At 37.4% G+C, this 13,846-nt stretch overlaps 1 protein-coding gene across 1 annotated transcript; it reads right to left on the reverse strand.

Annotated features, from left to right (window-relative positions):
* Positions 1-1,997: 1,997 nt before the first annotated feature.
* Positions 1,998-11,069, reverse strand: LOC133674418 (disease resistance protein UNI-like). The gene is given in 6 exon segments (XM_062095512.1): positions 1,998-2,261; positions 2,378-3,010; positions 7,711-8,225; positions 8,228-8,770; positions 8,878-10,630; positions 10,632-11,069. Coding segments are annotated over 6 exon segments (4,146 nt in total).
* Positions 11,070-13,846: the final 2,777 nt, after the last annotated feature.

A 13,846-nucleotide genomic window follows, 5' to 3' on the forward strand; every position in this document is an offset into this window, starting at 1 on the left:
TTGAGCTCTGAGATGCAGCAACCAGGCCTTGCATCAAGTTATATATATGATTGATCACTTAAAGCTGTGTGTTTTGGCATCAATGTTACAGATACACTCAAGAACACGTAACCCTGGACCTGCATTCATTGAAAAATACAAAGCTTATTTGGCAAACTTTGGGTATATATGATCCAAGCAAAATCAAGGACACCCCACAAGATTGTGAAGTTATGTCCATCCAACAGTAAGCTTGCTGCCATGATGTCCATGTCTTGCTGGGATGCAAAAGGCACTTACAAATGAATTTCCTGATCTAGAATTAAGGAGCTCTGTCCAATTTAATCCCTTCACAAGCGTGTTTGTAAGTGCCTTTGCCTTTGCTATGTGCCTTCATTTCAAATAGAAAAATGAAGTTTGTGTACATTATAACCATGAGACACAGCTTGTTCCTCACTTCCTCTTCGCTATGCGCGCATGATGATTCACAAGGTTTTTTTGTTTGTTTTTTTTTCATTTTCGGTGGAGAAGGTGCTTAAATGGAGACATCATCCTGTTATAGGCCTCTTGCTGTGGGTTCCTATTTTGGTTTAATTTTAGGCCTCTTGACTGATGATGTTGGATTTAGCTTTTTTTCAACAATAGAATTGTGTCTATTAAATAAAAAATGATTTATTTTTTAAATAAAATAATACTATATTAAGTATAAAAAATGAACTCTTTGCTTTTTAAAACTCTATTATTTTATTTTTCTTCAATTAATCTTTTATCCTTCTCGCCATTGTTTTGAGATAATTACGTTTATAAATTTAGTTTGCTGTATATTCTTGTTTGCGTTATAAAAAATAAAAGATTGAAAAGACCTAAGAAAAAATATTACAATCAATTGCAAGCACTTGAAGGCAGACAATAATTTTTTCAAGGCTAGAGGATTTATCCTTTACTCAATTTACATCATGAAATTTTATATCCTGTCGATAGATTTGTAAGTTCATTTTTTATATGTATTCATTCACATGTATTTATATATCCATGTAAAAACCATATTATTGTACAGTAACACATACACACTAATTAACCAAGGGACTTGCTATATATAAAAACACGAACTTCAAAAATAAAAGTTACTTTTTGTTTTTCTCAAAAAATTAAACTTTTTTAAAACGAAGTGATCTAAATATATGCACGAATGAGTATTATAATTCTAAGCGGTGTAGTTAAATTGGTCAAACTCTAGATTTATTTTCTAAAAGTCATTGGTTCGAGTCTCATAAACCTCAGGGCTACTAGAGGCTTACATGATCATTAACTTCAGGATTCATGAGATTAGTCGAGGTGCACGCAAGCTAACCCGGACATCACGTTAATAATAATAAAAAAAAAGAATGGGTATTATAAGTGCATGTGTTTGTAAAAACATATATAGTGTTTTACAACAATATTTATTCCAGATCTTAGGCATCATTACTAGGCCTATTTCAAAACCACATAAAGAATCGTAATAGAAACAGAACATCAAAATCACAGAAAAAACATGGTGATGAGGCAAGTACACAAGTCGTAAAACCATTAGTTTGAGAAGGAAGGAGAAAGAAAATCCACACATTAAACAATAAGCACACAGAAAGCCATTATTTCTTGAAGGTTCACACAGCAAACACATAGATAAGTCAATATTGTTCTTTTGGGAGTTCTATAAAATCACAATACAAAGCCATATTGTATGCCATTGCCAATAAAACAGTGGAAATCACTTCCTCAAATTAAAAAACATTCACAGCACCACAGCTCAAAGACATGAATCTCCGTTAAATCACCAAATGTCGAGGTGATCATGTAACAGGTAACCTGATGCAAACATGAAGAACAACGACCATCAAGGCATATTGCATATGATGATTTAATTCAACCATTTAAAGTTGAAGGAAAAGGAGAGAAGATAAATAATTGCCATATTACCTTCAAGAATTAATTATTAGCTTGTTTTTCAAATTCCAATGCCAGACTTATCATCTGACTTAATCATCATGACCACCTCCATCCTCGTCTTCTTCCTCTTCCTCTTCCTCTTCCATCTCCCATTCCTCTGTCTCTTCATCTTCATCTTCATCTTCATCTTCATCTTCATCTTCCTCTTCCAACTCCCATTCCTCTGCCTCTTCATCTTCATCTTCATCTTCCCATTCCTCTTCCTCTCCCCACCCATTATTTCGGGTCCACATTCTACGAGTGGTGGTTGGCACGAAGAAACCAGTTCTTGAATCCTCAGCTACTTGAGATACCTGCAAAACCGATTCAAGCAAGGCATACACATTCTAACTTGTAAGTCTTATTATTGAGAGAAACAAGAAAAAAAACACTAAAAGAGAGGCAAGAAATCAAGTCAAATAAGCAGCACCTCTGATTGAGCACTCATTGAACCATTTGTTCTAATAGCAAATTTTGTGGTCAGGTTTGGACATTCATACACCTCCAACTTCTCCAAACAAGGGAATAAGAAATCATAACACCCAAGACTGAAGCAGACAATGCTTGGTAATTCTTTTAGAGACAACTTTTGTAGATAAGGGAGCACCATCTTCTTCTCAACATTAACAGGTGAAGCATGATCATCCTGCCCAAATACTCCCACTAGTTGAGAGGATTCACTTACTTTAAGTATTTGGAGCTTTGGGAGACCTGAAGTCATGGCTACTAGGAAGAGACTCTTCAACTTGTTGCATCTTCTAATTTCAAGTCGACACAAATTGGGGAAGCATAAAGATTGGAGATCACTTCCTGATAATATTTGATTCTTTTCATCATCATTATTCTTAGCAATTATTTGCTCCAAATCCTTACAAGTTGATATCTTTAGATCTTTCAGTTGAACTAAACTAGCAATCATGATGTCTGTAAATACATATCTTAGTCTCTTACAGTTCCTCACCACTAAAATAGTCAAATTGCTAAGCGGGAGACGTTTCCATATACAGCTCATGTTAGGTACATACACAAAGTACAAATATAATTTTTCCAAACTTGTTAACCCCTGCATCAAAAGAAATTTGTTGGGATTTGCCATTAATGAGCAACCTACCCTAAGAAGTAGGGTTACCATTTGTCAATGGTAGTTGCACCCACCATTGACAAATGTATCAGCCCATGTGCAGCCATTGTTGAAGAGATGTCTTGGATGGCTATAAAAGAGGCATGATTTTGTGAGAGAAAATGTAGAGAGTGCAGAGAGTGAGAACGTAAGAGTGGAGAGAAAGAGAGAGCTGCAATGGCAGCAGCCTTGCTGCCATTGCAACAGCTGTAAGAGCACCAAAGTGAGCTGGGAGTTGAGTGATCCTCCTCCATGTATTTATTGTATCCTTTCTCTATCTCTAAATAATATTGACTCTCTCCCATGGATGTAGGCGGTTTTGCCGAACCACGTTAAATATTGTGTCAGTGTGCTTTAGCCTCCAATGGGCAAATATCAGAACATCACCGGTCGGAATCCCCAAACAATTGGTATCAGAGCACATGGTTTAAAGGGGTGTTTGATTTTTGCTCAAAAATGAAAGTTGTCAAAATTGTGTTTTGACCATACCACTGTGTAGAGGAGGAAGAGACGAAGCCACTGGTGAAAACAACGTCAAAATTGGACGTCGGACATGGCCGCACTCTCCATCACTCTCTGGCAAGGCGTTTGCCCACGCGCACAGACGCGCCCCACGCGTCTTCTTCACTCGGATGGGTTAACCCGACCCGAATACCAGATGACCCGACCCATGTGACTGACCCGGATATGGATGATGTCAGCATGGCGTAGTTGTGACATCATCATGCACAGTAGGCATGCCATGTCATCGCCCAGTCAGCTGCCACGTCAGCACAATGAGACCCACTGCCACGTCATCAGCCGTGAGCCGAGCCGTTTTTGAGCCGAGCCGAGGGAGAAGATTCTGTGCAGCAGAGTCTACATGCAACTGGATCTGAGATTGAATCTGGGCCGTTAATGAGGCCAGAATTGTTTTGATCAAATCTTAGCCGTCTGAAATGCGATTTGGATGATTTCAGACTTGTTTCCAGCTAATTTGATCGTTCTGGATGCAATGGTATGGTCCGATCATTGCGATTGAGACTAAAAATGGTGGTGGTGAATTATTGAAAGAGATTGCCTGATGAAGAGGCATCTGAAGGTCATCATGGTGGTCGATGGAGATGAAGAAGGAGAAAGTGCACATGTTTGCCCAATTATATGTGCTGAACTGCTAAGTGGGGAGAAATTTTAAATGCCTTGAAGGAAGACAAAATTGGGATACTCTGGACACCCGATCATGTGGACGATTTGAGGTGGAGAGTGGAAATTGATGAACCAATCTTGACGAATCTAAGAACTGGTAGTCTCGCCAGATGTTGAGAAATCATGTATAAAACCAGGATACCCCAGATCACTTGTAAAGGAAAGCCGCAACAAAGCTAGCAAATGGTTGTATATACGAAAAGGCAGTACGGTGGATAGATACGTTCTAAGAAGTTCTGTCTAGGAGATTGGGTTTTAAATGGGACCAGTGTGACCCCTCCAAATCTTTCCTGGGAACTTGCTTAGTTGAAGGATCATCCACACAGTACTATTTTTGTATATGTAACAGTTTGTAATGAAACTGTTGAAGACTAGCAAGATGACGACACAAAGGAACAATTAGGTTCCGTATGTTCAAGGATCTGATGGAGTAGTGATTTCTCCAAAGAAGTTAGATTCGGTGACTGTAATTTCTCTAAGGGAGAATTAATGAAGACCCTGATAATGGAAGAGAAATACAACAAAGGATAAAGATTGGCACCCTATTTTGACTTGGATAAATGTTGTGACAGGATGAGCTGCTGTCAAACATAAAAGCAAAGAATAGGGAGAAATCTGGAGAACCGAAATTGCACGAGAGCACACGGAGATTATGCAGGAGTACCCGTAGGATCTAACGAGGTACTGTAATGAGACGATAGGTGCAAGGAGAAGAAGAGTTCCCAAATGACGCTTAGAGCAGAGACTGTGTGAAAAAAAAGTTGTATAACAGGAAGTCTCTTGTTCTCTTGATAAAGGCAACAAGCGAGGACCTTTCCAATGCATGCAAGGATGGAAAGATGAGCTGTTGCAGAAGCACCTAATTAAGGGGGTGCGACCGCCGATGAAAGGCGAAAACACCAAAGAGAGTTGGTGTGGGTGGAGCTATCAAGCAGAAAGACATAGAAGCTCCAAACATAGAAAATGAGATGGAGAATTGCGAAGAGTGCACCGCAACTCTCTCTTTCTATGTGATTAGTGGCAGTGATCTCTCCCAAGTCCACATGGTGGTAGAGAATCTTGGAGCCATTAGAGACATCCCCGATGAAGGAGGATGTGACCGCTTCATGACGAGTGGAGACACCTCAGACAGAAGGTATGTGGGCCATGAAACAAGCCCAAGTACAAACCGCCACATGACGATGAGCGGAGACACCTCAGGCAGAAGGTGTGTGGGCCATGAAACTAGCCCAAGTACAAACCGCCGCATGACGACGAGCAGAGACACCTCAAGCAAGAAGGTGTGTGGGCCATGAAAGGAGCCCAAGTACAGACCGTCTCATGACGACAGGCGGAGACACCTCAGGAGAAGGTGTGAGGACCATGATATGAGTCCAAGTTCAGACCGTCTCATGACGACAGGCAGAGACACCTCAGGAGAAGGTGTAAGGGCCATGATAGGAGCCCAATTACAGAATGCCCCAGAGCCAATGTGATGGCTGGTATAAGTGGACAAGTGTATAGCCAATGAAGAGGCTATGATGAGTATGGAGACAAATACAGGATTGACTTTCATGGATATTGCCCCCATGCTAAAGATCAATAAGCTAGAAGACATTTGCCTTGGACAATAAGTGGATGACTTGTGGAGCACTAAGACGCGGCTGCTATGAAGAAGCAGAAGGGCATGCGCAGGTTCCGAGAACGAGTTGACTCTTGTGAAGGTGGTGGCTCGGTAATGACATTGTAATACTCAGAGTATGAAGACAGATATGGATCAACCTTTAATGGGCTGCCCCCATGGTTAAAGGTGGAGAGCTACCTGGACTGTTACGACTAAGAGCGAGAGACTCACGGAGAAGAAAGGCGTGGTTCCTAGGGTGGAACAGAGGGCAAGCGCAACTCCTGGATGAATAGCTCTTGGAAGAGTGGTGAGCTCGTGATCATATTGAGATACTCAGATAATGACTGTCGCACTTGGAATATCTGATTGAGGGGGTGTTGTAAGCCTTGGTGTGAGGCTTGATGAATCATTCCGGACCGAGCATGGTTGATACACTCGAAAGGGAATGCAGTGTGTCCCAGAGACAAGCGTTAACACTCTTCAGATGTGAAGTGGCAGACCATCTGGTTGTAGTGATCCTTTTGTGTGAGAAAAGGTGTGCTTTGGTGACTCTGGTGATCGAAAAGTTTGGCGAGTACCTGTAAACTTGGCCACAGACGCTCTCGGAATGGTAAGCTTGGAAGAGTTGTAGGATGCAAGCTTGTGCTGAAGAAGCAAGAGGACAATTGCCCATATAAATATCAAAGGAGGTGATTGTTGGGATTTGTCATTAATGAGCAACCTACCCTAAGAAGTAGGGTTACCATTTGTCAATGGTAGTTGCACCCACCATTGACAAATGTATCAGCCCATGTGCAGCCATTGTTGAAGAGATGTCTTGGATGCCTATAAAAGAGGCATGATTTTGTGAGAGAAAATGTAGAGACTGCAGAGAGTGAGAACGTAAGAGTGGAGACAAAGAGAGAGCTGCAATGGCAGCAGCTGTAAGAGCACCAAAGTGAGCTGGGAGTTGAGTGATCCCCCTCCATGTATTTATTGTATCCTTTCTCTATCTCTAAATAATATGGACTCTCTCCCGTGGATGTAGGCTGTTTTGCCGAACCACGTTAAATATTGTGTCAGTGTGCTTTACCCTCCCTTTGAGCAACTATCAGAACACCACCGGTCCGCACATGGGGGAGCCGGAATCCCAAACAAAATTAAGGGTACAATTTGTTAGATATAATTCCTGTTAATTTTTATGCACTTTGGGACTATTATTTTATATTAGTTAAATTAAAAGCAATCAAGAAAAAAATATACTTATTAACTCAAAAAATAGTTTTTTTATAATTGATTTATAATAAGAAAAAATTATGACATTAACCAAAAATAAAAATATAAAAGAAAATAATTTTAATCTTACGTATTAGTAAAACTTCTTGTATGTGTATATAAAATAAAAATGCTTTATTGTTGATCATTTATAATTATTATTTTTTCATATGAAAAGGAGAAAAAATTGTAAAGAAAAAACATGAAAAAATATAAAAATATATGTTTTTCAAACTCAATACAAATTTGTTGCTTTTGAAGTTCTTTTAATGAGAAAGTTTCAATTTTTACTTCTTGACTCTAATTGTTTAGAAAATTGGATAAAAAAACCATTTTTTATTAATTTTTTGAACCATCTGTCATAAGTTGCAGCAGTGAAACAAAAAACTCAATATTCTCAGATGAAGCTTTATCGTCCTGTCCAAATACTTTCCATTAATTGGCGAAAGAGCCTCAATGTCAATCCTTTTAAATTCAATGGATGGCTAAAGGATTTGCTGCATTTATCCATTACTTTAGTCTTAGAAATTATCACAATGTATTGAATTTGACAATTTAAATTTAAAAGGAAAAAATCAGGGGAGAAATATAAAGGACGTACTTGTAGTTGTGCCAACGAATTATCCGATTCTTCGTAGCCTTGAATTGTTAACACTTGCAAAGAAGGCAATTGGGCAGTAAAACTCTTTGGACCAAAAAAGCTGCAACTTGAAAGAGACAATTTTGTTAGCTGAGGGAAGTTGATGATTCCATCTCTAGTGAGTGCATCTCCTTCTCCACTGTAAAATATTTGCTTTAAATTATAAGCAGAAGAAATCATCATATGTTCCAGGTTCAGAAGACTTGGAGACACGGAGACAGGAAAGACATGTTCCAGTTTATCACATTCACCTATAGAGAGAGTTTGTAATTCTGGGAAGCGAAGAGACTCTGGAATTATTTCCCTGTCACCACCATCCTGTTCTCTGATAAGACGCTTCAATTCATAGCATTGTTTTACCTGTAGTGTTTCCAGATGAATAAGACTTCGAGCGAGGGACGGTGTGAAGATAAATGTCAGTTTGTTAAGAGACAACAACTCCAGATAAATAAGACTTTGGAGGCTGACATGTCTAGTGGCCCCTTCCATATACATTTGAGCTCAGGTAAATCTGACAACCGTAACGTTGTTAAAGATGTCAGTAGCGGCAGCTCCTTCTCCTCGTTAATTCCTTCGTCATCCTTCTCTCTGATAAGACGCTTCAATCCACTGCAATTTTCTATCCGTAGTGTTTCCAGATGAATTAGACTTTGAGCGAGGGACGGTGTGAAGATAAATGTCAGTTTGTAAAGGCTGTGGAGGTTGACATGTCTAGTGAGCCCCTTCCAAATACATTTGAGCTCAGGTAACCGGTACAGCCGTAACCTTGTTAAAGATGACAGCAGCCGCAGCTCCTTCTCCTCGTTAATTCCTTCATCAACCTCACCCAATTCAAATACCTCTTCCAATGATTTGCAGTCATAAGTTTTCACTCTCCTTAGATTTTTCAAAGCTTGCCGCCATTTTGCTGGAAACAGAGTGCGAATAACCCCACATTCTATCACTTTGACATATTCTAATCTTTGTAAGAAGTCCTTTTGCGACCCATGGCCATGGGTGGTCATCTGATCAGAGGACAATACTATATTTCTTAAACCCTCCACTCTCCAAAAACAAATATGAGACACGGTAGGAAACAACTGCTCAAATGTCTTTGCTTTAAGGATGTGGCGCTTATATCACCCAAACATAATCTTGTCGAGGTTGGGTATGCTGTTATTGAATACCCATTCCCTAACACAATATCATATTTGAGCAACCTGGGAAAAACAAAATCTATGGGAATGCATTCAACCTTCGGTATCATCAATGATAATACAGCTAAATGAGACAGCGAACTTAGTTCTGTTAGGCTTGCATTGATTCCTTCTGCGCTGTCACATCCAACAACATCCCATCCCTTGAAGCTCTCATCCCCGATCAACAGTTCTTCTAACTTCTTCAACCTTGCAATCAAATTCACAGGAATCCTTCTTAGCAATTCACAACCTGTAACATCCAACAACCTTAACTCCTTGAGCTCCCTAATTTCATCAGGTAATTCTTCAATGGAGTCGCACCACATGAAAACAAGAATCTTAAGTCATTGCAGCTTTCTCAACCAATTGAGGTCCTTGCATTCACACCTTCTCAACAGCAACGACTGAAGGTTCGCTGAGAGTTCAAGTGATTGCAATGACAAACACCCTCCATGTAGAGACAAAACTTCTATTGCTTTCATCCCTTCAAAACACCTCTCTGGAACATTCAAATCATCATCCAGTTCTAATAAAAGAACTTTGAGCTGTGGACACACCAATTCTTCAGGAAGTTCTGCTAGTTTATTGCCCATTAACGAAACTACAGTACAACCTTCAAAGCTTTTATTGCTCATTGGCCACTCCTTCAACCCAAAGCCAGCCTTTACCATGAATCCGTATTTTTCTGATGATGCTATCTGAATAGCAACATCACGAACCAAGTCATGCATTTTCACATATTCTTCACTTTTAGTTCCTAACAGCATACAACAATCTTTGAGGGTTTTTATCTCCACATAAACTCGTTCCCTTGCATCTTCAATGGACTCCGCATCTTGATGTAACCCGTAGCCAACTGCATATCTCGTCAAGTCCTCAATTGGAATGTTGTAATCTTCTGGAAATAAACAGCATAGCAAGAAACATAATTTGGTTTTCTCGTGCTTCAAATAAGCATAACTCAACTTAAGACATGCATATGCATTTTTTTCTTCATCAATTTGTTCCATGTGCTGAAATTGAGAGTTTTTGAGCTCTTTAGACGCTACTTCCCACTCAACAGCAGATTTATCTCTTAAAGCCCTTCCCACTGTCACAAGTGCTATAGGCAATCCTTTACATTCTCTCGCAACCTTCTTTGCCACTGTGTTCAAGGTAGAGTCCTCATCATGTAAACCTGCATTGATTTTGAATAAAGCCCATGCTTCATTTTCAGATAAGAGACTTAACAATACATTTTGCTGGCACTCCATATATGAACATATATCCTTAAGACGTGTTGTTAGAAGAATTTTACAACCCCCGTGAGCATCACCAAATGGGATCCCTATCTCTTCCAGGTTAATAACTCTCCAGACATCATCTACAATTATAAGAATCTTCTTTCCCTGCAGTCTCTGCCATAATCGATCTGCTCTCCCTTTTTTACTTTTCTCGTCAAAACGCAAACCTAAACTATCTGCCATTTGATCCTGAATGTCTGTGACATTTGGATTCTGGGACACCGTGGCTATCAAAACTTCATCAAAAAGACGCAACTCTTTTGCTCTCCTGCCTACTTCTTTCACCAGGGTGGTTTTACCAACCCCTCCCATGCCGTACAGTCCGATCATATTAACACTGTCATCTTTGAGAGCTTTCATAATTTGTTCAAAAGCTTCTTTTGATGATTCTGAGGGTGTGAAACCCTTTGATGGAAGAAAGAAATTCTATGTCTTGAAGAGGTGCTTTGTGGGACACTGTTGGAAACTTTTTGCTATTTTCTTCAAGGTTTCTCAAAGTCTCCGTCTTCTTTGCCAGTGCCTTGCTTAACTTGAATTGTCGTATCCAATTTGGACACCAAGTAAAGCATTTGTCATTTTTTCCCGTTTCATTTTCCAAAGGATTCACACCTTTAATTTCGTTGTTTGCATCCTCCAGCCATTTGTTGACAACTTTCTCAATTTCTTCAGCATTCCTTTCAGCAACTTCGACAGCCTTTTGCAAACGATCTAGTGTCAAAGCCAGGTTCTTCTTTTGTTCATTGAATTCTTAAACAAAATTGTTGAAACAGAACATGTAACGGAACTGCCTTATTGCTGGTTCCACCAAGAGTTCTGCGATCTTAGATACAATGGATTCACCAACACTTTCGATAGCCATTTTCCACCAGTCTGAAAATCAGAGAAATAAGGATACCGACTATGAGATTGAGACATTACAAGTAAAATAGGCATTGAGAGAATGAGAATAGGAATTTTATTACCTTAATTTGGGAAAATATGTGCGAAAGGCAATAAAATAGCGGGAGGAACAAAAGGAGAAGGCCTTCAGCTCTGTATGGAATCCAGCTTCAAAAGCAACAAGGCAAGGAATAAGTATACCAATGAGCAATTAATTCCTTGTCCCCTCATCTGTAATATCTTTAAATTAATTTGTTATTAATTTTAAATTGTCACAATGTTGTTAATAAATTGTCATCAGTATTGTCAATAATAAAAAAAAACTCTATACATCAAAAGTTATAATTACATGCTAATATTATGAATTCTAGCAAATGGATGTTAAAAATTGCATCCCTCTATAGGAATATTCATAAAGATATGCAAGTTATAAAAATTCATTTATAAACTTAAACAAGAATCAAGGAGTTAAAATATCTATTTTGATGAGATAATTAAAAAAAATGGTTTTATTAAAAATATTGATGTCCGTTATGTTTATAAAAATTTTAGTTGAAGTTGAGTCATTTTTTTAGTGTTATATATAGATGACATATTTTTATTTCAACCAGGAAAGATTTGGTTCACCAAGAATTTTTTTTATAAAGAACATGAGTTAAATAATCTATATATTAGGAATAATGATTTATAGAGATGTATCTAAAAGGTTATTTGGTTATCCCAATTCACACACACACATACACACAAAATATTGAAATGATTTAGCATGAAAGAATATTCACATACGCGCACACACAAAATGTTGAAATGATTTAGCATGAAAGAATTTAAATGAGGATACTTACCTATTTCACATAGGATTGGTCTCTCCAAAGATATATACCCTAAAACATTTCAACATTTAGCATGAAAGAATTTAAATGAAGATACTTATCTATTTCACATAGGATTGGTCTCTCCAAAGATATATACCCTAAAACATAAATTAAGAGAGAGGATGGAAATGATTCTCTATGCTTCGACTATAAGATCCATCATATATGAAATGTTATGTACAAGATCAAATTTATCTTTTATTTTGATCATAACGAGTAAATATCAATCTAATTCAAGGGAGGATCACTAAAATAGTTAAGAATATTATTAAGTAGTTAAAAAGAACTAAGAATTTCTTTATGGTCTATGAAGGAGATGAATTGGTAGTTTATAGATATTCGAATGCTAGATTTAAATTAGATATTGATGATAGCAAATCCTAGTCTAGATATATTTTTACTCTAAATGGTGGTGATGTTATTGACCTTTAGAGTTACACATTCATATTTTTATATGTTTTGATGATAACAAAAAAAAAATAGACTAATAATATGATTGGTTGAGAATAAGCTTTAAACATGTTTCATACGAAGATCACATCAATAAGCATGAATGATTTCATGAAAAATCAATCAAAAAGTCCAAAAATGAAGCAAAGTGAATACTTAGTTTAAGTATTCATTTTAGTTCTTAATTTGTAAATCTTTATATCTTGATGGTACAACTAAAATGAACTCACACACATAACTCTGTATACATTAAATGATTAATAAATCAGATGATTTAAGATAGATGGTTCTAAGAATTCACCTAGATTAAAATTGTTGAATATGAAATTTTGCATGAACCGGACAACCGCTTGTTCATCAGTGATGAACACTTAGGAATTCTGTAAGAATCGATTGATCGATTGGCTTAACCATTATGAACTGGTCAACCATTTTACTCATTAGTAGGGTTCTAATGGCTAGTTTTTCTTATAAACATTTAAATAGCTTGTCTAATTGCAAAATTAGTAAGGGATTCCTAACATATATTATAAAAAATCTACTCCAAGATCAAAATAACAACAAAATTATCAATCCTTGATCTTACTCGAGTTTTTAATCTTTTATGTTACTTTGCTTTGAGTTGTTTTTTTTTGTATCCGTTATAAGTTCTATTGACATTCCTCCTAATGATCTTCAATAGTCTCCGGTTCTGTATTCGTTTGTGTTTTGCTTTTGTTTTTCAGGTAAGTGGAATAATATTTAATATTCATGTAATATAAATAAATATGTATGTTGATTATATGACAAGTACACTTAGTTAATTTCTTTAATATTTTTATAATGATAATGTTATTTTTCGATATGACATTCTATTCTTTAAATATGTATGTTACATTCGCATTCTATTGAATTAAATTATATTCGATAAGACATTCTTTTACTTTGATAATTATGTTAATATCTATTATGCCTTGTTATAGGACTTGTCAGTAACTCTTTGCTAATAGAGAGTAGTGTTAGTCTATGTGCACATGGTATTCTGTATAACTAGCTAGTGAGAGAGACACCAGCCTGTGACAACTGATCTTCCCACAGTGGTCACCTTTGGGTGTTATCTGATCACCTTCGAGTGTCATCTGATCTTTGACATGTATTCCACTAGTTTACAATAATATACTTAGTATGTATGTGTCTATCAAAATTATTTGACTTGTAAACTACTACTATTTAGAATGTATATTAAATGTTATTCCCTCACTGAGTTGGTTGAAAAACATTGACTGAATTTGCAAAATCCTTGATAGAAATGATATTGGCACTTCTCAACACTCCTTGAAAAGTTGAGCAAGAATGATAGAAATGATATTGAGCACTTCTCAACCGTGGGACAATATAGTGGACTCTGAGAAGGAAAAACAAGCAGTATTCAGATCAGTTAGAGAGCAATGAA

The sequence above is a fragment of the Populus nigra genome, chromosome 1 (assembly GCF_951802175.1).
Source record: "Populus nigra chromosome 1, ddPopNigr1.1, whole genome shotgun sequence".
Lineage (NCBI taxonomy): Eukaryota > Viridiplantae > Streptophyta > Magnoliopsida > Malpighiales > Salicaceae > Populus > Populus nigra.